A 23,759-nucleotide genomic window follows, 5' to 3' on the forward strand; every position below is an offset into this window, starting at 1 on the left:
TGATTTCTTTAGGATATTTTAATGAGAGAAGAAGTGGTTAAAAATCTGTTCAGTAAAGTTAAATGTATTGTGCATTAGCCTTTATTGGTAGTTATAATAATTAGACATCTAAAATAATGGGTTAAGTAGGCTGCTTGCCTCTTGTGTTGTGAAGTCGTCATATTAAAAAAAACTTTTTAAAAATCTTTAACTTTAATCGAAAATGCGGTTTTCCTGTTGCCGTGAGATAAATGATGTTTAAAAAGTCGTCTATTACCCATACATAGATATTAATGTTACAAATGCTGTATGTGCTTTTTGATATAGCATAGTCTAATCCACCTTTTCCCAAAGGTTATAAAAATATAAGATAGGAGAGATTTTCCCGCAATCTTAAATCTTTTCTATCTTTAGATTTTTTTCTGTTTCTTTTACCTTACTGAGATACTGCTTTGCAGACTAACACACCCCGACCACTCTAATCCAATTGTATGCTTGTACATCCACGCTCCTAAATGTTCATTGGTCTGTTCCTTTGCTTAAATTAGACTTCTAAATATCGGGTTACATATAGGCTATGTGTGATACAAGACTGTGGACTGCAGCAATGAGTGCAAACTTTTCCAAAGGTGAGAAAATACCCTGATTTGTATTAAAGGAATGTATTAGTAGTGGCTATTTAGATTGGCATTTCGGAGCTGACAAGCTAAGCACAGGATATGACAGACAAAAGTGTAGCCTAAAATTGCGAATTTTTCCCCCTGTGTGGTCAAATGTCCTGTTTTAATACTCCCTTGTGTAACATTGTACTTCAATTAAACAGCGCTTCCCGCAAAACAAGAAGTGCAGAACGAAGTTGTGGCTGTAGGATGGTTTGGAGCAGTACACCAGTTATTTCAACCGCACATAAGCGCGTTCGACTGGCACAAAGCCACGACTACCTTCACGCTTCACTCTGCCTCAGCCTCTCCGAAGACAGACAGTAGAAATGTTAATTAAACAGTTTCTCTCTCTCGCTCTCTTTTTTTTTTCTTAAAAATGAAGTTGATTTTTTTTTACGTTTTTAAAATGCCCGGAAAGTCACAGGGCTTTTCTCAACGTGGCGACCTGCCTCCAGTCCCATCGCGTACACGGGCGGAAAGTGAATGAGGGGCGTTTACCGTTTTAGTGCTCGGCATGTTTTTGTTCGCTCCCATCTACGGCCTTCTTAGCCCGGGCCTACTCGCAATCAAACCTAAAGCCATGCCCACAAAACGGATCTCAGATCAGTGGGAAAAGGCACCATGGTTGCATTAAGTCACATTGTCGCGTTCTTGCAATTTTCTTGCCTGCTGTTTTTGTATTGATGTCCCATGTATTCACTTTTTTCTTTCTATGCGGATGTACCGAGTGAATTTGAATCTTCTCCTATCTTTCTGTATCCAGATGCCAAGATGCCAAGGTCACTACAGTAACTCATTTTTACTTTATTTGTTTGCGTCTTTCTTTATTTGTCTGAAAGCCTTAGGGAGTAGCATGAGCAATGGCTTGAATGGCCATTATCAGTGTGCTGAGACTGAGCTGAACTCTACGGAGGGTGAGCTTTTCCTCTCCGAGGCTTTCAAAGTCATCTTGGAAGAGGCGGTTCATAAAGCTACAGATGTGAAGGAAAAGGTCCATTGTTTTCAAAAAAATAAAAAATAAAATTTCAACCTAAAACTGCATTTCAGTAAACATTGAACAACACAAACCTTGTCTCCGAATGTTCACAGGTGTGTGAGTGGAAGGATCCTGACCAGCTGAGGGATGTGCTAGACCTGGAGCTGAGAGACCATGGAGAAACCCACCAGCAGCTGCTGCAGAGAGTCCGCGACGTGGCCAAACACAGCGTTAAAACGAGTTAGTCACTGGGCAGGTCTTTATGGAGGACATAACGCACCAAAGAAAGCTACAGTTTCTTCTTCTTCTTCTTCTTCCCCGCAGATCACCCACGCTTCTTTAATCAGTTGTTTGCAGGAGTGGACTACCACGCCCTGACTGGACGGCTCCTCACAGAGACACTCAACACCAGCCAGTAAGTGTTTGGTCATGTCAGCTCGCCCAATCATAGAGCATCATTATGAGTTTTAACAAATGGGTACCACAGCACACTCACCTGAGTGATGGTCTACCCAGACAACTACGCCTGTTACATACACATCATCCCCTTATTCTCCAGAATATCACAGTGCAGAGTTTTCCATCTTTGCCATCCACTAAAGCTCTTTTTCAAAAAATACATTTATGTTTTTGGAAAGGTACGCAAATATTGTCACAAAAAGCTACAGTGACAAAACAGTAAAAATATTCTAAAGCATTTTTATTGTACTGTAAGCCTCTGGTGTAGTTTTTGTATGGCTTAGAATCAAGTCTGAAAATTGTGCCTTCGGAATTTTCCATTAAACCCTATATCAATGATTGTCAGATCACTGTACTGACTCAAGGTGATAAAACACAAGCAGGTGACATCATTTTAAACCATAGCCACTGGATCAAATATCTGAAACACTTGTCATGGTAAAGAAAACTGGTTATGTTGTGATTTTGACATTTTGAGATTCATAGACACATGAATGTCACGATGCAACTCCAAGAAAGACTCCACAGTGAACCAATGCTATAAAACAAAGCTATCCATCCCTGTCCAGGAAAGCAGGAATGCTAGATTCGGAGACATATCCAAGAGTTCAAAATTTACATGAACTGCATGAAGCAATATACTAGTCTTTCATTGGCTGATGCCTAGCTCACACCCTTTGCAAAGTAACCAATCCAGTTTTACTTGCTACACATCTCTCAGGTACACCTATGAGGTGGCCCCAGCGTTTGTTCTAATGGAGGATGTGGTGCTGCGTAAACTGCGCTCGCTCGTGGGCTGGGCAGAGGGCGATGGTATCTTCTGCCCCGGGGGGTCCATGTCAAACATGTACGCCATGAATGTGGCCCGATACTGGGCATTCCCGCAGGCGAAAACCCAGGGGCTGTGGTCCGTTCCTCGCCTGGCTGTGTTCACATCCCAGGAGGTAAAGACAACACACAAACTTTTGTTCACACAAAAAATAAAAAATAGGGCTTGACATCACCAGTCTTATTTGAAATGTTTGCTTTAAGTGTGTTGCTTGGTTAAATTAGGATTAATAAACATGAAACCAAGTATTCTGGCACTTGTGTTCCATGCAGAGTCACTACTCGATGAAAAAGTCTGCTGCGTTTCTTGGTATCGGGACGGAGAACGTTTACCATGTGAAAGTTGATGAAAGGTACACCAAGCTGTGCGAGGTCGTTGTTGGTCTTTTCTACATACCCCACATGGCCTGCAGTCCACCTCATCCTTCTTTAACCTCTCTGTACCCACAGCGGCAGAATGATCCCAGAGGACCTCGAAGCTAAAATTGTTCATGCCAAATCACAAGTATATGCCTTACCCTTCCAACTGACTTTACTTTATATCTCATTTAAGCATTATTTAACCATGAGAATTAAGTACGAGAACCTTGAATAGAGAAACCCATACCCGAAGACCTTAATATCTGATTTTGCAAAAGCAAGTAGCTCTTTTACATGCCAATGGTTTTGCTAGACTCTGGTGTACATTTGGGTTTGAGAGGCAGCTCAGTATTACTGCTATGGTAGGTAGGGGATAGTAAGTGTTTGACTAGGCCCTGTTCTCTTCCCCCTCCTCCCATTGCAGGGCGCGGTCCCATTCTTCGTCAACGCCACGGCCGGCTCCACCGTGCAAGGGGCCTTTGACCCCCTCGACCGCATAGCTGACATCAGCGAGAGCAACGGCATGTGGATGCACGTCGATGTGAGTCCTGTCGCCTTATCAGCAAAATCGCACGGAACAATAAAGCAATGATGGGAAAAAGGCACGCGAACAAGTACTAGTGTGAAGTAATATCACTGACTACACGGACCCTTCAGCTCTCTTGGCATAACTTCCTCGTTACAGACATATATCCGATGCGGCGTCAAAAATCGGATTCCTGTACAACATACAACGCGACTGTATATATACCTGTCCGTTGTGGGTGTGAGGCATGGGTAATGTTTCAACCTGTCATGGAACTGCGATCAGAGATCCAGGTGATCCGGTGCATGTGGACAGGTCTCTTCATGACATACATCTCTTTCCCACAGGCTGCATGGGGGGGCAGTGTGCTGTTTTCCAAGAAACACAAGCATCTGGTTGCAGGCATTGAAAGGTACAGACATGCCAAATACCAGAGAGCAAATAAGCCAAATAAGCCTTTCTTTAGGGTGACTTCTGCCATAGATAAACACACCAGCGGGACAACTTTGACCCTGCTGTTTAACGGTGTCACTCTCATTTCCAGGGCGAACTCTATGACATGGAATCCACATAAAATGCTTATGGCGGGACTTCAGTGCTCTGTGATTCTGATGAGAGACACAACGGTACGGACCTGTGCTACAGCCCGTGAAAATCTAACATTTCTGTATTTCATGTATTCCAATACCATGACTAATGGTGTTCAGAAAGTGAAGGCACATTAAACCAGGGTTCCGCTACCTCGTAGTGTTAAACATCCTGCTATTTTTCTAAAGAGGACATCTAAAGACATAGAAATGTACTGTGGAGAATCCATTAGCTGAACACTAGTTCAAAGGACTGAATAAGAACTTATTATTTTATCGTATGACAGAGTATTTTCAGAGAAAACAGGCACCTTTTTTGGAAGACCTCCAGTAATCCTCTTTTCTCACCAGGACCTGCTGATGCGCTGCCACTGTGCCAATGCTACATACTTATTCCAGCAAGACAAGTTCTACGATATAAGTCTGGACACTGGGGACAAGTCTATCCAGTGCGGGCGCAAAGTTGATTGCCTGAAGCTGTGGCTCATGTGGAAGGCAGTGGGCTCTCAAGGCTTAGCCAACCGTGTTGACATGGCTTTTGCCAACACAAGGTAGATAATGTGTTGCTTAAGAGCGCCAGTGGAACTTGTTTGTGAAAGAAACATTAGCTCTGCTCTTTGGATTGGAGTTTGTGTACTACATTTTTAATAGTACCCAGGTTAGTGTGGTGTTTGAAATTCTTTGTCCTTCCTGCCTGCTCTAGGTATTTTGTTGAGAAATTGAAGAAAAGAGAGGGGTTTCAGCTTGTTTCAGAGGTATTTAACACAGTCTTTGGTGAATATGGCAACATGTCTATTCAATGTAGCATTGAAATATTTGTCCCATGGATTTTTCCACAGCCACAGTTTGTGAATGTATGCTTCTGGTATATACCACCCAGTCTGAGAGGAAAAGAGAACAGCGCAGACTACAAGGACAAATTAGCCAAGGTTGCACATAAATCCTGTGAAATTGGAATATGTGTTGGTGTTAATCGAATCTTGACTGCAATATTTATTTTTCATAAAAAACAAGTAATGTAGCATGTCATGACAAATCTTGGTCAACAGGTGGCGCCAATCATCAAAGAACGCATGGTGAAACAGGGCTCAATGATGGTGGGTTATCAGCCTTTGGATGGGAGAGTCAACTTTTTCCGCATGGTCATCCTTTCTCCCCAGCTGACTCAGAGTGACTTGGATTTCTGTCTTGATGAGATAGAGAGGCTGGGAAGAGATCTGTAACTTAAACGACTGTCGGTTATTATTTTCCCTTTTATAACATTGTTCTTTCAACACGCTGTGTAATTGTCACCCTCTATATTAGTTTAATTTGTCTGACCAACCTGTAACTTTAGAACTCAAGGTCAATGTAAACTTTAGATTCACCCAAGGGCTATTGCACAGCCAGCAGTCAGACATCAACAATAATCAACACACTCCAGATAAACCGATCTACACAGAAAAAAATGTTTATTATTCAAAAGTCACTATGTAAATTTGTTTTTAAAGGTAGGTTACTGATTGGTTGGAATAAAAGATTAGACCATCAGTGGCCCTTTGTTGTTGGGGCACTAGAACTTTAAATATGGAATTATAAATATGGTTAGATCTAACAATATGAAAGTAATGAGCTCAGAGAAGGATGCTGGAGCTTCTTGTTCAACCTTCTATAGCCACCTATTCAACCTTCTGTACTATTCCTCTACGTTAGTATGGGTAATTTATTTTCCAACTTTTGGCTCTAATCTTGGAATCTAAGATACTGTTGTGTCTTTTTTCAGAGGTATATTCTTTAATTTTAGCCAATGCTCTTCGAGTCATTTTCTAGGTAAATGTACTTTGTACATAACATCTTACACACGTGGTGTGTAGTTTTATACTAGACTTTTTGGGGGGGTTTTCTCCTATAACTCCCATATCTTCCTCAGGCCTTCAGTCTTGTAAGATTGTAGGCCTAAGCTTCCGACTCTTAATTTTCCATATAAATCACGTTTTCATCTTTGCTATTTTAGCTTAATTCGTCACTAGATTATAGGTCTTACAACAGCTCTTACTGCTTGAAAATGAAATGTATCATTGGGTTAATTTTAATAACCATAGATTAATCTTAACGTTATGAAGGCAAAGTTATTCTTTGTCGTGGTACATGAAGCCTAACTGAATTTTAGGTACATTTGTAAGTGCAGAGTCCCTTTCACATTTGCTACCAGTCAGGCTACTATAATTCCTTCTGTTTTAGAGAAACACAAATTTACTTGTTTTCTAAAGGTCTATACGGTTTTTCTGATGAAGGTTTGTCTATAGGATAATAACTTTTAAGTGCACGGAACTTAAGAGGGCATATGTCAACATGATGAATGAATAAAATTGTTTCCCAACTAACCATATATGCCCCAGCGTCTTTGCTGCCTATATGCGCTGCTTGTTTGTTTGCTAAAGCAACCTTTTTACAGATATAAGGACTACGTAACACTGTATGCATAACCAGATAACATAAAGGCTACGAGTATGAACGGTCAAGCACAGCACGACAAGCCAACAACGAGACAAAAATCACGTTTGAAAGCCTGTATCCCGCACACACGTAGCGTGTGCTGTAGCGCCCCCTGTCGGACCGGAAGAAGAACGTCACGTGTCGCCAGTCTCGTGGTCACGTGGTCGGCTCTCCCCTGAGAGCACTTCCGGTAGTGTTTCCTGTGTTTGTAAACTGGAAAAAAAAAATTGCAAGTCCGACGAAAAATATTAATCGCGAAGAAACGGAAGGTAAAGCCAACCGCGCAAACAAAACAAAACGGTCCTTTTTTAAACAGTTAGCACTCGATCGTTTGTTTTCAAATGGCAAAACGTGCGGTTTAGGTGACGCTTAAAAGGCGGCGGTGAACTCAGCCACACGCCCTGTTGTTGTGTTGTGGAGGGGGGGGCGATTGAGCTATCTTAGCATCATGCTAATGGCCCACGGCTGTCCCACAGTTGGCTGTTGCTATAGCTGCACTATATCTACACTATAGGTGGGTAGATAGCTGAATGCATGCGTTTCGTTTCTCATACTGAGCCTACAGTTGTGTCTTAGTTCTGGGTATTTAACGTGCCTGAGAACTTGTTCTGTCTATTGAATCAAATTCGCAGCAATCGTAGTTTTTTTCTGGTATTGCAGCACGAAATATTTTGTCTTCGTTTATGATTCAGTGTGAATATAGTGTGAATTTGTTCCCCAAGTAAAACCCGTTAAGTTTTCAATATTGATAGTGCCTCAGATGGCTATAGATTGGCTAAGACCTGTTAAAACCACTTACTGGTTGTTACTGTTTTCTTAATCATCTGTATGCATTTCATTTATATGTTCTTATCATGTTCAGGCCACTGGGTCTTATTGGATTTGAATGTCTTGCTTTTTTTGTGGATAATTTTGCTTTATGCGTCTACTGTGTTTGACCTGTGTTACTTTGGCTTTCCTCATTCCAATCCTTAAAACACACTTGTCCTGTGTTTTAATAGGATTGGTCTGTGAAGACACCAATTCCCACATGTATCAAACATTTCAAACTACTGATCTAGGACTTCCTCCCTCTGTCTATAACAACAAGAATGTCAAAAACTGATCCTAGAACAGTTGTTCTGAGAACTTTGATACGGAACACAGTGAATCATCAGGCCTACACTCAAGGAACCACTGGAGAATGAAATAGAACAAATGTCTGTTTCTGTCATTTACAAGCTGTACTTTATAGTTGAACAACTTTCTAGAGCTGGACATCTGTGGACCTGTTCGATGAACACGGGGTGATGTTTTCTTGGGCTGACATCCCCCTCCTCCCTCTGTTTGTAGGCTTGCGTTCCTGATGATTGTGCCTTGTGTGGTATCTATTCATTCTCTCTGTCAAGTGTGAAGTCCCCCCCCAACACACACACACACACTCTCATCACTGCGATGTCCCAGCTTTCCAACAGCTCAGTCCGTGAGCACATGAAATGGGTCAGTGTTTTTTTTCCCCCTCCTTATGTACATTTTCAGCTGTTTCTGTTTCATGTCTTTGCATTCAGAGCTTACGTTGTCCCCTCGCACGCTTCCACTGTCAATCCTGCCATAATCTGCTTCAGAGTTAGATCTGATCCTAATCTTTTTGTGGCACCTGCAAACATCTGAAAATCTTTACTTTTAACAAAACTAACCTTTTCCTACAAAACTGATCAAATACAGTTTATTAAATTAAAAGTGAGTTCTGTTCAATCTGATAAATCAGTGTTTACCAGTGGTCAAAAAAAGAACGAAGCAAGCAAAAGAGCCTGTGTTCAGATTATCTTTATGCTAGTGTGCTCGCTCGTGTGTGTGTGTGTGCGTGTGTGTGTGTGTGTGTGTGTGTGCGTGCCTGTCTGGCAGGCTGGGTTGCTGGGCTGTGAGGCAGTGCTCTCCAGTATGGCTCTGATGCAGGCCAATTCCACAGCCAGCCATAAAAAGATGAGCTCTCCCCTGGGCCAGAGAGACAGCCACAGCCAGAACCAGAACCCAAGTCAGAACCACAACCACAGTCATTCCCAGGATGCCCATAGCCACCACAGTCACATGGTCCTGCCCTCCGGAGTCAGCTGCCCACCAATGGTAAGAAATGGAGCCGGGGTCTGGGAAAGGAAACACAGTGAATCACAGTGTGGGAGGAAAAAAACTTTTGTTTCTTTTTAAACTCAGTACTTTGTAAATTCTTTACAGTGCATGCATGCATATTTGTGTGTTTGTGTTTGGGTTTCATTGTTAATATTTGCTTTCAATTCATAGCCTAGCAATTGCTGCAATCATTATTTTGTCTCCCTAACCTGTCCAGGAACATTTCCACCACAGTTGATTAGCTTTGTTGGAGTTCTACAATAATACTGTAAGCTTTTTTAAAAATCTTTATCGCAAAATTGTACTCACCGTAAAGATCCACCAGTGCTTCGCAAGGCATATCCCAATATGGTGTTTTCTCCACGTTTCGCAGATTTGTTAGTATACACTGCAAATTTACGGAGTCAGTACTTTTAAAATTATTGTTCAAAAACGGAGGTTAAGCTTCATGTCAGCTCGGCGGAGTTGTGCGTTGAGAAACAAAAACTGAAAGAAAGATGTCAGCTATTGGAGAAGACTGTGAAATGCAAGACATGTGTTACACGTCTTGGGCCAGTAAGGGCCAAGAAGTGTCAGCACTCTTTATAATTTTTTAGTTTGGGCCCCCTTTGGCCATTCGAGTCTCCACAGGCATAACTGCACTATTTGTGTTCTAGACGTTCGACAGTGCTTTAGCCAGGCTTTAAGATATCTTTACTGATGTGTGTGAGTAGCACCGGGTACCCGCGCGAGTGCGTATTGCAGATGGAGCCGCAGGGATCCTGACGGAGTCCAACTCGTTCGCGTTTGCAGCTCATCCATAAGGACGGAGAGTTCCACTCTTCCAGACTGCTGGAGGAGAAGGACATGCAGTCCTCCCAGAATCCGCAGCCAAAGAAGAAGAACAGGAAGTCGGGGACGCCCGCCAAAGTGCGAGAAAAGGCGCGGGCAAGTACCGAGGCAAAGTGCGCGCCGCTCGGCGCTCAAACATGTGGACGTGGGCGTGGCCCAGAAAGGTAACGTTGCCTCTTTGGTGTGTTGGGCGCGGGTGCGCGTCCACAGGTGGAGATGTCCGATGTGAACGATGACGGCTCCCTGGGTTCCCAAGTGCAGAAGAACTTCATCTGCGAGCACTGCTACGGAGCGTTCCGGAGCAGCTACCACCTGAAGCGGCATATCCTCACCCACACAGGTGCGCTCCTGAACCTCAGCGCGGCTCCTCCCGCACTAGTGCTGGCCTCGCCAACTTGTTTCCCGGCTGTCCCGCGTGCTAACCATCCACGGCTGGAGGAGTGTTTGAGGACATGCTCGGTGACATTCTCACTGGGGGTAAAGAATGTCAGGGCCCCAGTCTGCCTTGACCCTCAGTGATGTGACGGCAGGATTGGCACGGTCATACGGCTGAGTGGGGGTATTGGCGTTCTCCTCGGGGTGCTAAATAACCCGCCAAGGTCATTCATTCGAGATTTAGATGACAGGTCATAGTGTAGACACATAGTGAGAAAGCGAGAACTGCTTAGCATGAAATTATGTCTGAGGACTGCTTATAACGAAATAAGTTTGCCTCTGTTCAGAAAGTCTTGATTGGATGATACAGGTGCATTATTTTATTTCAGAAGCCAAGCTCTGGTGTTTAAGATGGAAGAGTACACCTTTTATGCCTGACAATGGAAATGGCTGTGTGTGTCTGCAGGAGAGAAGCCATTTGGGTGTGATATGTGCGAAATGCGGTTTATTCAGCGCTACCACTTGGAGAGACACAAACGCGTGCATAGCGGAGAGAAACCTTATCAGTGTGACCGCTGCCAGCAGGTCAGACACACACACTCACATTTGGACATAAACATTTGCTTTGCTAATTCAGCTCATTTCGTATGCCACCTTTGTGCTGCAAGAGCTGGCTTGTAATAAGACATTATCTCTTCTTTCCCTTGTTATTGAAAACTCCACGACGACCATGTCTCCACTCTGTCTCCTTCATTCATAATGAACTCCCTTAAACGTAACGCCAGGCTTTGTGTAAATGGGAATAACACGGGTCATCTTTTTGGTTAAAAAAACCCCCCCAAAGGTGTAGGAAGGCAAAATCATGCACCTTCCCTCCTGCAGACCTCTGCAGTACAGAACCAATTCTCTCTCATATCTCTCTCTCTCTCTCTCTCTCTCTCTCTAACTCTCCCGCCTCAGAACTTCTCAAGAACAGACCGGCTGCTGCGGCACAGGCGCTTGTGTGCTGTGGGCGTCCCCAAGGAGGAGAGCCAGTCGTGCTGTGAGGGCCGGCCGTACTCGCAGGAGCCGCCGCAGCACACGGCCTCCTGGAGCCCCCTGCAGGGCAACAGCAGCAACAGCCGGCTGGCGGTGTGATGGCTCCCCACCCCGCCCCCGATGGGAGCCTCCGGTCTGCCGGAGCGGCCACCTGGGGGTGCTCTAACTGTCTCAGACTGATCGTGGAGCCACTGGCAAAGACTTGGCCCCCAGCTCTGCTCCGAACGGCTCATGTTCAGCCACAGGAACGCAGATGTGTTTGTTTGTTTGTTTTTGTTGTTGTTTTTTTGTTTTTTTTTCCCCCCCTTCTTTCTTTCTTTTTCTTTGGTACTGATCTGACTTGGGAGAAGAGGAGCTTTTTACGTCGTTATTTTCAGTAGATGGTACTGACCCATGGAAGGTCAGGCTAGTTTGTTATACTGCACAGGCAATAATGAGTTGTGTTAGCAAGTAGAGATCAATGAACAGGGGTAGTTACTACCTCTATTGATAGCAACCAGCACAAGGGTAGAGTTGGGCTTACACACATGAGCCAGTTAATCGTGTGGTATTGCTGTAGGTTTGATGTTACTGAATCGCAGGACCCATGGACAGGTCCTGGGGCCACAGCGAGTGTCACACGTGGCCTTTTGACTGTCATATCTAAAAAATACGCTCCAATACTCTTTAACGGCACACGTCCACTGTAGGGTAACCAGTAGTTCTTGGAAGAGGTGCTAACCAGTGTAAAACTGACTAATACAACAACCAGTAGTTTTCTGTCCACTCGGTACATTGTAATTATTCCAAGACAAACAGATTCAGAATATTTCGCTTGTAAGTATGTCAGCAGCCAAAAAGTCGTGAAATTCGAAAAGGTCATGAAATACATTTCTGTGTTTATCATGTCCAAAAAGTCGTGAAATTCGAAAAGGTCATGAAATACATTTCTGTGTTTATCATGTACAAGTCTATGTGCTTTGGCAACTGAACTGTCCTTTTTGCTGAACAACTTGGATCCAGGGTGTAAATGGGTCATTCCATAGACATGGTGCGATTCTTGTTCGGTCTTGTATTTGTGACACTGCGTCTTGAGTCCTGTTCTCTAACTGAACTGGAAAAACACTGGATCAACAGGGCAGAGGAAAAGCTAATGGTGTGTGCTTCTCACAGTTCCTGTTCTCGTAGTCATTTTTATATCTGAACCAATAGTTCCTTAGGAGGCCAGGTACTGTAGACTATCACCCCAAACACAGACTACATGCAGTTTTCCTCTGCTGAATTTTAATTTAATATATATTTTTATTTTTTAATTTTTCCAAGTCATTTTCAGTAGTTCTAGTTCTTAGCCTGCTGCAAGTGTTTAACCTGGTAGTCTCAGTAGGCCTGCCCCATTTTTGTACTAAGTAGGTTTGCATGATGTTGATTTCTTCAAATATGTATTGTGATTGTTAAAAGAAAGAAGAAAAGTATTTTTTTTGAAACTTTTTTTGTATTTTTTACCATGCACAAACATGCACACTAAAGTCTTTCTTACCCAGCTAGGTATAATGTAGTGAATGGAAATATAGGACATCAAACACCAATAAATTGACTTCTTTTTCAAGAAACGTATGCTTTCTTTTGTACTTGTGTATCATGTACATACATTGGACATAGGCCCATATAATTTCGAGTTTGTTGTAGTACTGAACGTCCGCCAGCAGGTGGCACAACACATCCGATTCTAATGTCCCAAGTCGAATCGCATAAGAAGTGCACACTGCACGTGTGTGGCGTTTTAACCTCTACGGGTGCCATGAACTTGTATTGATTTGATTTGATTTTTTGCTTATTACTAGGGTTTATGACAGGACCAGCGGAACAGCTGCGAAATGCGCGGGAAGCATCTTAAAGTACAGCGTTGTTGACGACACGGGGTTAATTAGGGTTTTTTTTTTTTTTTTTGGTCACGCTTGGGTTTTGATTACTGATCAGCGAAACAATGACGTCCTAATTTGCTTCATATTTTTTTGCCTCAGTTTGCATAATTTAATGCCCCGCTGACGCGTCGGCTATAATGTTCAGTACAGATGTTGGTTAATGAGCTGTTGCCTATGGCGTGGATGTATGTGACAGGAAACTGTATAAACCAAAGCAGTGTAACGACTAATGTGGCATTGGGACCTCGTTGAGAGGATTATAGACCCTTTCTCTTTGGGTTGTACTAGTAGCCCTGATTTACGCTGCGTGTGGATAGGGAGCAATAACGGCATTCTCCTCTATGATTAAAACAGTGGGGGGGGGGTCGCACCCACGACCAAACCCAATCATCTAATGCAAGGGCTCACAATTCTACTCCCATGCGTACCCCCAGCGCACTATCATTATGTCACGAGTCCACACTTAATAAAACGTATTGTCATATTAGGTTATATTGTTGCCTTTGATTAGGATATATGGCATGGTCAGCTGTGCCACTGCATGAATCTAAATACGTGGGCGACGTAGGCCCACTCCGGGTTTAGCTCTGGTGCGAAGTTGTTCTAAGATATAATCGGTTTCTAACATTATGGATAAGGAGAGGAATTATGGATAATACTGTAGCTGAGATGGTGAATAGCACTCAGCGCAGAGGTTGAAGGAAGCGCATAGCCTCCGTCATTGATATTCTCCCCTTCCCTTGGATATTAACTGCCCCATCGAGTTTATCTCCAGTCATAGCCTGCACAGTCAGTGGAACTGATTGAGGTCTTCGGGATTGCTTTAAGAGGCGTATACGGGACTGGACCTTAACTCTGATGGGGCAACCCTGGAATATGGCGTATCTGTTTGGCTAATTTGTAGGCAAAAGACGTAGACAAATCGTTGTTTCTATAATGCATCCGAAAATGCATACCGTACTAAAGAATGCCCCACGGCGTAGAATGCACTCGCCACACAGCCCGAGCACACGTGCTCGTTCAATTAACAAATGAACCGCTCTTCCTTTGCAGCAGCCCGCGCACAACAATCCGTCATGCTCGTGACAGCGCGCGCCTCCGTGTTAATTAGCGGTGATATTTAAGCGCGTGGAGGTGTCCGGTGCCTTCAGCGCGGCAGCGATCTTCATTAAAATTTCAGTCCCGCCGTCCGCCCGTCGTCACGTCTCCCAGGACACAGCCAAGTATTAATATACTCGGGCTCCTAAATGATGAAAATTAAATATTAATAAAGCGTCTCCTTCCCTTATGAAACCTCCAGGCTACGCCTAATAGTAAGTAGATAAGTTACATTTTGGAGACGTTTAAGTGTCGTGGATACAAACCTAGCCCATCTTTCTTTTTTCATTCGTAGATTAAATATTCTAAAAGCATCTCCCGTCCTCAGAGAGTGTATATGCTTTACTCAAAATTATATTTACTGCAGTAATTACGCTGAAGTATATTCAGCAATGAAGACCTGCAACGTCTTGCTGTGTTTCATGAATAAAAAACTTTCATCAGTATGAGTCAGATTAATCAAAGTCACAGCCTTGTTTTTGTGAGGCCTAGGAGTTTGTTCTACTCAGAGCAGAAGAGATATGAGAGCTGGTACTGCAAGACGAAATAAAAGGAAACTGATCAGTAAGGCAGGTCTGAATTTATATACGGTGATTGATTTTGATGCCTGCGGATTTTTTTTTCTTTTTGCTTTTAATGCTCCATTTTGTCATTCACTTTAACATCTTAAGATACAAGGTAACAACAGTAAAGACACGGAGGAAGATTAATTAGGTAGCCCCAATTCTCTGTTGTACTGGAAGAGTCCTGTCACCAACATGGTACGGGACTCTAGGGAATTAGAAACGTTCTCCCTGCCTTATCCAAATAATTCATACATATTCATGTGAAGCTGAAAATGCTTCAGTTTGCAGCTGTATTCTTTTCGACGGTAGGAGCCTTTACGCAGTGCAAAAATAAACCGTTAAAATGATGAATGCCATTCTTTTCGTTTTTAATTTTCTTTTCCATTGTACTGCAACGTATATAATCGGTTCCGTTAATAAACACTGCAATCGGTGTTAATTTGACATATCATGTTATGAAACTGTACAATGCAGTAGTTGGATTGCAATGTAATGCAAAAGGGCAGATGCATCACATAACCATCAAGAATTCTGGAGGCCAAAAATAATGTCAGGATTTACACAGGGCACTCTTGCCAAACTGTCTGCGAAATCGCACTCCTAGAGAAACATATCAGCTTGTGCTCCTGGAATTAGCTTCATTCGGTTCTCGCCCAGAATGTACCGTCAGTGGGGAACGCAAAGTGTCAGAGCTGGCCGCAGCTGACCGGCAGCTCTTCGGCGAGATTTATCTCGCAGGAGAGCCATCCACATTCCCCGTGACAGGACGAACGCCCCCCGGCGCCCTGCCGAGAGCGCAAAAATCGCTCGGTGAGAGAGGCGTTTAGCCTCGACGGATACATTAACGCGCGGCGGGGTCCATGTCGCGCCATCAATCAGCGACTCGTTGGGACGCACTGCGGCCCAAGGGCCAGCAGGGGGCTCTCTCCGCAGAGCCTGACCGGAGGCCCTTCGAGGCTGTTCCTGAACGGAGACTTTCCTCCTCCCTGTAGGTCACGACTCCCCGTCATGCATATAAACAGAGGGGTCCTGGGTTACATTTGCTGGCTCGCCAAAGCATTCCAGAGTCCTCGGGGGAGGCCACCCTAAGGGCACCTGGAAAAAGGTCATGAAATGGTAGCAGGAGAGGAGTTCCTGGATGAGGGAAAAACTCAAAACCCATAGGAGAACAGATAGGAGATTTATCACTCAGTACTCAAACAAACACTAATGGTAAATGGACAGGCACTGATCTGTTGGCTTACCTGCTTCTGTCAGACTGCTGTGCTGCAGCACAAAGCCCGTGCACAGAAAAGCAGGAGCGGAGAGCTCAATCAGTGCAAGTAAAGTAAGCGGTATTCCCTGCACTCCAGATCTGGTCTGTAGCGAGACCAGCTGGAAGAGTCAGCATGTAACATCGTTATGGGACTCCATAATAAAAGTTCTTTTTTTTTTTTTTTTTTACCTTCCTTGTCTTTTGCTGTATGGCTACATGTTTACCACAACATCTCTGGTTATTAAGTTTAATTGAAAGAGCAATCTAGTTTTCCTCAAAACAATTCATAATGGTTTTCCCCAAACATATACATTTTATGATGCGATATTTATTACATGCTCACATAATTAGTTTTGTTTTAAATTATTACACCATGCCTTCCTAATTGGTTGTCGTTCCAAATTATACACTGGACATTTTGTTTGAAACAGTGTGTGTGTGTCATGGGTTTAACAACATTATTACTAAAGTATGCTTTTAGGTCCCAAACTGTGAGGTATTTATGTGATTGTTTTTCCTGGGACAGATCCGACTGCTAATGAATGTAATGAAAGCAGTGAGCATTAGACCTCCCCAACCTTCCCAAAGCCCCTGGTGGGCAACAAATCTGCCCCTCTGTCCCATGAAGCCCTGCTTTGTTCAGGAGAACGCGGTGCAGTCGGAGCGTGGCACTACAATCTACCGCCAACCGAGCCACGCAGGGGCCGGGCAGCTCGGGCAGCCATCCGGGCCCCGTGGAGCCAAATTCGCGCCCCTAATGCCTCTCTGTAGACGTTACGCAATTACTTTTGACAAGGGGAAGGTCTTTGTATGACTTTTCCTCCTTTCCCTCTCACTTTCTCTCTCCCCCCCTTTCTCTCATTTTTTTCTCTCGCCCCCCCCAGCAATTTTCCACATGAGCAGGCCAAGAGGAGAGAGAAACCGTGGCAGGGCAGCACTTTGGGGCGGGGTGGGGTGGTGGTGATTTGGGGGGGGAGGGGGGACGTCGAGGCGGCTCCCATCCGGACAAGCGTGGCGTGTCAATCCTTGGTCTTTGACGAAGGGCGCCGGCCTCGCTGCCTCACCCCGGGATGTTTTTCACGGGTCACGGCCGTGACAAGGGGTGCAGGCAGGCTGCTGACGGGCTCTGAGGGATGAGCTGTCAACGTGATGGCCTGACGTGCAGATAAGGGCCCAGAGCAGGTAGGCTCCTCCAGGTCTCCACACAGACACTAGGCCAAAGTGACTTTGGCAGTTTGCCTCTGTTGATCAACCCGGCGATATACTGATTTACAAGTGGCCATTAGGAGCGCTTTGAAGAGATATGAGTCATGCCGTACTCCACTGATCTTAGGGGCAAGGTAAGGTCAGGGGGGATAAACCACGTTTCTGGATCCATATTCATAAAGAATCTCACAGCAGGGGCTCTAATGTAGGAACAGTTTCTTCCTCTATTTTATCTGTGTTCTGAGTCACATAAATAGGTACGACGTCAGCGTGTTCTCTGAAATGTTTTATGAATTCCAGGGCCGATCTGGCAAGACAGCCCTCCGATGTCCTAATGGAGACCCCATTCAGGGGTTGTACACATATCATTGATACCTAATGAATATGTATGAGATGTAAAGCCTGATAATAATGGGGAAAGACAAGGGCTGGATGTGGCCAACTTCTGCTTATTGCTGGGGAATTTTCAAAGATACTTTTCAGACTGCTCATTTTTCATGGTAAATTGCAGTGCAGTTACACACACACAGAGAGATAGACATCTACCAGTGAAGATTTATGTGACAGTTAACCAATTGCATGTTTCCATTTATCTTGAGGAAGTATATCCTGATCTCCACTTGGTTGGTTTAAAAATGAAACTGCGAGAAACATACAGATCAACTACAACAGCCGTTTACTGTGGCTCATCACAGTATGAGAGGACTTAATGTTGTCAATTTAGACTAAATGTTTTGACCACGCTATACAACAAATAGAAACTTAATATGTCAATACTGAACACAACTCCAGTTTGTAATGAAATACGATTACCTCAGACATGCATCTCATGGTTTGTCTCGGTCTGTTTTCTCTGCTCTTAGAAGAGGAATGAACTGAATTTTGGGTATAAAGGCAGAGAAAATGTAAAACTGTGTGAAACTGTGTTTTTCTCAAGAACAAAGGGTCAGGGTCAGGGTTAGGGTTAGGGTTAGGGTACATATGATAGGGTACACAACAGATAGGATGCTCTGGCCCAGTACAGGGGATGACGTTCAGTTGAACGTCACTGGCACCGTCATCTCTGACTAGCGCTGCGCTGTGTCTAGTAAACCCACCATGTAAGCCCTCCGTACGAACGAACGTTCAAAGTCCTGGTCAAGACCTCAACACAGCAAGCACCGTTGGCATTTGAAACATCAGGAACAGGCCTTGAAACAAGTCACCACAGCGACAGCAAGAACAACCAGAACCACACCTCCGATGTGTAGTTGGCCTGTCCACCGCGCTCTCTGTAATTAAAGCCAGAGCTCACCCTGGGCCAAGTGTGGCACTGGTCAGAGTTTCCTTCAGGGAACGTGATCATCAGTCCACCAGTCCACAAATTCATAATGTATAAATACTAGGCCCATAGAAATGACGTACAGTGATGACTATCTGCTGAAAGTCACATTTACAGTTCTAAAGGACTCATTCAAGTAAACAAGCGATGCTGAATGTAGTGTGGGCTTTTTGTTTTTAGTGTTGGACATTGGAATGAAATATTATTTCAAGTAGGTGAATTGTATGTGAACACATTCCACAATTCTTGACCGGCTCTATGAAAAAGACTTCAGCTTTAAATCTTTTGACCACTCTTTCTTTCTCAGGCTCTCCTTTGCTCTATCCCATCACTTCTTCTCCCTCTCCCTCTTTTTCATTCTATCCCCGTCTCTCTCTCGTTTCTGCTCTCGTGACGTCAAGAATGTAGTGCACGCCCCGCACCTTCCCTCAGGGAGAGGGTTTTACGATTGAAACCTGACACCATTTCTGTGTCCCATAAGCAACAGAGCTGTAACTCACATCAAAGGCACCCAGCATCAAATCACAGTGCAGCTGTAAATTTACCTGTCACTTGCGGACCAATGAGGGGCCGGCATTAAATCAGCTCTGTCACGCTGGCGGCCAATGGCAGGATGGCGGCGGTAAATCTGTCAGGCCAGGGTCTGTTAACGGGCACCGTGGTGCAGACGGGGAATCCATGGGGAGGGGGCAGGGAGGAATGAAAGAATATGAGAGAGAAAGAGAAAAAGAGAGGGACAGAGGGAGACCAAAAGTGAAAAAGAGAGAGGGGGATGGGGGAGGGTGGAGAGAGGGAAAGGTAGAGAAGGGTGAAGGAGGGCGGGAAAAAAAGGCTCGAAGAAAAGCTGAAAGCTCAGATGTGTGCTACTAAAACGTAATATTTTTCTCCATCTTTCTTGGGCTACATGAAAAGCCACGGGCAAGCAAATCATAATAAAATTAAAGCGCACGGAGCCCGTTAGCACCGAAACTGAGTGAAACAAGACCGAGCACAACCACATGAGAGAGGGAACACATGTTCCCCTTAGGGCTGCGTTCAGGATAAATAACAGGCTGGGAAAAAAGTGGCATAAAACTTTATTGCGACCACTGCTATCGAGTGTCGAGTGTCTGCCACAAAAGTGAGTTATGAGAACGTTTCACTTAAAAATTACATCACTAACTTTGTTCCAAATTCAAATCCTGAGCACATTAGGGTCAATGCAACACTCCACTTGTTGCAAGAACTGCATTAGATATGATACACTCAATAATTCCGGCCTCCTCTTTTATAGGTTAGGAGGTCGATGTATATGTATATGTGAATCACGGGCCAACAGTTTTGCGTGTACGCCCATGAAACAGTAACCCCAAGGGCTATCCCCACTCTGAACTGCACACAGTCAGCAATGGTGCCATGAGCTCCAAGAGTGGCGCCAGATGTTCACACACACAAGGGCAGTTGCAACTTAAGACAGCAGAGTCTGGATGAGTATGGATGCGTGTATATGTGCCTTGTGCGGGTGTAACCCAGCAGGACACTCTCGAAGGAGATATTTGTTGCATTCTAAATTACCCAGGGGGGGGGGGGGGGGGGGGGGGGGGCGGTGAACCTTTCTTACGCTGCTAGCTGTCGAGGGCTGAGAGCTCCACGAACATCACCAGTCCCGTGCCGCTGCCTGTTTTCAGTAGGGCAGCCACTGCCAAAGCCAATGACTGATAGCGCAGGCAAATCCAAAATAGAAATATCCAAACATGCTTTTGGACATATGCAACAGCCCAGCTGATGGATGCAGCATACCTCTGCTTGAATTTATGTGCTTTTGAAACGCCCAGGCGGGAGACATGAAAACAATGCACACTCTTACATGGAGATCTAGCCAGAGGAATAACATCTGAGTCTTTCTGAATGGGCCAAAACCTTTACTTTGTTGTTGTATATACGGATGTTGTGGAAATGGGAAATGGCCAATAATTTTGTCGTCAAGCAATTTTTCAAAAGATTTCTGCATGAGGACTGGGAGCCCCGGCCAGTACTTGCACCACCATGATGAATGAGTGACAATTCATAGAAATAAGAAGAACAAAAAGAAATGACTGTTGTTAGCTTTAATTGTTTTTACCATAACAGTACCAAAAACCCCGCCAAAAACCCCTTGCCAAAACAAAGATGAAGGCTGTTGTGTACGGAGCCGAAATAGCTGTGAGTTATAGTCGAGGGCAGAGAAAAGCTGCGGCACTGCTGTTGTTTTTGGCCATCTCGGCCTCCGAGCTGAAATGATTTTCTTGTCGATGGGGATCCATAAATGGGCCCACAGAGGGCGGGAGCACGCCATAAAGCATGCTGCGCCACACAGGCCCACGGGTGTGTGCGCAAGCACGCCCGTGAGTGAGCGTGCACGGGAGGCTCAGCTCTGGGACCGGCGAAGCGGGACGATTATCCCGTCCTGGCCGTGCGTGGGTGCGTGCACTCGGTCCCTCCCACGTGGCTCTCCTCCTCAGCCATCCTGTGAGCCATTCCCTCCCGCCAAACGTGGCTGGCTGGCGAGGCAGGACGCGGCTTATCGGCGCGGAGCTGTTTACACAACTTCTCTCACCTCCCCCCCGTGAAGCGTGCAGGGGCAGGATTAGGCCGAGCCGCTGTGGCTATTGTTCCGGTACTGCTCCTTGGTTACAAACACCATCATCAGCAGAGCGCTTTTATGTGGCTGTAGTCAGCGGGAGGTGCGGTGGTGTTTGTCACCAAGGAGCAGTACCGGAACAATGGCCACAACGGCTCGGCCCAGTGAAGCGCGTAGGGGCAGGATTAGGCCGAGCCGCTGTGGCCATTGTTCCGGTACTGCTTCTTGGTGACAAACACCATCGCCAGCAGAGCGCTTTTACACGGCTGTGGTCAGCGGGAGGTGTGGTGGTGTGCTCCTGCAGCCCAACGTGAGCAGGAAGGTGATGGTAGTTTAAATGGCAGTCGCATACATGCTCGTTAAACAGTTCTCAGGTGCACGGGGTGACCCACATAAACACAGGCACTCACATTCACTGCAGCGGACTTACATACCCCGTAAGCTTGCAGATAACTGTAATTTATTGACCATTACTCACCCATGTATGTGTATGCACACCAACCAGCCTGCGCGCGCGCACGCACGCACACACACACACACACACACACACACACACACACACACACACACACACACACACACACACACACACAATATGCATCTATCAATTATAGGCCTCTAGCCCACACACCTTTGACAACTTTATGGCATATTATGTACAGCATGTCAAGCCATGGCGTTTCAGACCATTATACTCATTCCGGTATAATTAATATAAATTACTTTTTTTTTTTTAATGGCGGTGCCATTGTAATTAGCGGCTGACAGTTGTCAAGAGCCTGCAGGTTCTACTTGAAAATCCAGATGAAAAGCGCAGGAGAACAGCAGGTATGAGGAGGGGAGGAAGGGGCTAATCTCACCTCCTCTCGGCCCCGCTGGGGCTACAGCTGATCCTACCACTTAATCCACCCCAGGATGGAGTTAAACGTCTGCACTCCCTCTCTCCCCTTCCTCTGGGTGAAGGGCATGCTTTGCTCATCATCTCTGCATACACTGCACGTACCAGCAAGTACACACAAAGAGGCTTTATGTTCAGGGAAAAGGCGGTGCGGCACCCTGAACTCGAAGGAAGCCGGGATTCTCGATGCCAGGAGCATCTACTGTGGATCTTTTGAATGCAATAGCGAGTCAAAGACTTTTCGGGCCTTAGACAGCACAGGCAGAATCCTGGTACCTAACACAGAGCTGTGGTCGAGAATGGGGTTCATGTGGACCGGACCCACCACAGCAGGCCTTGGTGTAGCACCCCTGCTGACAGCCTCGGCAGCTAGCAGCAGTGAATCACCTCCTAATGAAAGAGCCACTTCGCTCGATCTGCAGAGGAAATGGAGCAGGGCGGGCGCCGTCGTGTTTGAGATAAAGCCTCCCTTCATGGGAGCCCCCAGTGACGCGCTGGCAGGCACGATCAGGAATGTTGCCCTGCTGGGTTGGGTTTGCTCCGAACCTCCGCGAGAGCCTCCGCCTAACCCTCTCCCCGACCTGAGTCAGCAGCAGCCAGGACGAAGGTGGTGCTCTGCACCGCTTTCAAACTGGTACCAAGTAATTATTAAAGGCTGAGCTGGAGAGAAACGGACAGAAAAGTGGCACGCCGTAACCCTGCCCGAGTAGGGCGCTGCGAGACCACAACATTTCGTGCCTAAACAAGCCGTAACACTGAAGAATGATATCATGCTCATTCACATGCCGGCGCTAAATCCAATTAGCAAAGACGGCAAACACTCCCAGGTATTCGCAGACCGGAGTGCTACAAAAACACCGAGCTGCAGGTCAGGTGCTCTTTCCTACAAATACGAGCAAAGGAAACAACAGACACAGAGGACTGCGCAGTACCACTTGCTAGATCTACCAATCAGAAATAAACAATCTATCCCAACAAGCTGTGACCCAAAGCTGCTCTTCACAGCGCTAAACACGAGGGCAAGCTCGAAATAGCGTCTGACACCGTTGAGACAAGGACCAAACGCTCCTGTCAAAATACAGGACAGAAGTGTTGAATGCTGATCTGAGGTCAGTGTGTGTCCATCAGCATGGGCGGGCGGTCCAGGCCTTAGTTGAGGCCTGACGATGGTCGCAGCCCGGTTGTTAATGGGATCAGCCCCATGCGTGACTACATCAGTGAGAGTGCACTTATATCACCTCTCCCACCCCAATATACATCATCCATAACGCCATACCTGTCTCTCCAGGGAGCGCTCTCATTTGCATATGACGGGGAGGGGTGAACAGATCCATGTGAAAGCTCCAGTCCTCCCTGGTGCCTCTACTGTGACAGGCACATGCTGCAAGGATGCCCATGAGATTTCCAGACAGGGAACAAACAATTAGGAATTTTCACTAACTCTAAACAGGACGAGTACTACATAATCACGGACCGTGGACAAAAGACTTAGTAAGCAGCCATAGCCATAGTAAGTTTGTATAGCATCATATTTTACATAATATTCCCAAGTTCAACATAATATTCAACATAAATGGGCCAGTTCATGAGACACAGATGAAGCAAAGTGCTCAAATTATAATGATCTGCACCGATGCGTGCGTCATCATTCACGGCACAATTTAGTCCTGGCGCTCATGAAAAAAAAAAACTTTCCAATATAGCTATGTGTTT

The 23,759-nt window shown here is 45.4% G+C and overlaps 2 protein-coding genes across 5 annotated transcripts; both read left to right on the forward strand.

Moving 5' to 3' along the window:
* The first annotated feature begins 545 nt into the window (after positions 1-545).
* On the forward strand, positions 546-5,907 carry csad (cysteine sulfinic acid decarboxylase). Its single transcript, XM_026998774.2, has 14 exons — positions 546-608; positions 1,481-1,632; positions 1,731-1,857; positions 1,942-2,032; positions 2,798-3,020; positions 3,178-3,257; positions 3,355-3,409; positions 3,689-3,805; positions 4,138-4,202; positions 4,335-4,416; positions 4,729-4,928; positions 5,081-5,132; positions 5,217-5,306; positions 5,427-5,907. The coding sequence occupies exons 1-14, from the start codon at positions 557-559 to the stop codon at positions 5,598-5,600; spliced, it is 1,560 nt and encodes a 519-aa protein (XP_026854575.2). The 5' UTR covers positions 546-556; the 3' UTR covers positions 5,601-5,907.
* A 1,128-nt stretch (positions 5,908-7,035) lies between these two features.
* On the forward strand, positions 7,036-12,795 carry znf740b (zinc finger protein 740b). Of its 4 annotated transcripts, none has more exons than XM_026998728.2 (7): positions 7,036-7,121; positions 8,185-8,331; positions 8,737-8,955; positions 9,751-9,885; positions 10,000-10,129; positions 10,631-10,749; positions 11,125-12,795. In XM_026998728.2, exons 2-7 carry the CDS (start codon positions 8,287-8,289, stop codon positions 11,299-11,301), a joined length of 825 nt encoding a protein of 274 aa, XP_026854529.2. In that variant the 5' UTR covers positions 7,036-7,121; positions 8,185-8,286; the 3' UTR covers positions 11,302-12,795. The 4 variants fall into 4 exon arrangements, with proteins under 4 accessions (XP_026854529.2, XP_026854531.2, XP_026854532.2 ...); XM_026998730.2 differs by having other exon boundaries at positions 9,751-9,879; XM_026998729.2 differs by lacking the exon at positions 7,036-7,121 and adding an exon at positions 7,128-7,366.
* The last annotated feature ends 10,964 nt before the right edge of the window (positions 12,796-23,759 follow it).

Source organism: Electrophorus electricus, chromosome 22, assembly GCF_013358815.1.
Source record: "Electrophorus electricus isolate fEleEle1 chromosome 22, fEleEle1.pri, whole genome shotgun sequence".
Taxonomy (NCBI): domain Eukaryota; kingdom Metazoa; phylum Chordata; class Actinopteri; order Gymnotiformes; family Gymnotidae; genus Electrophorus; species Electrophorus electricus.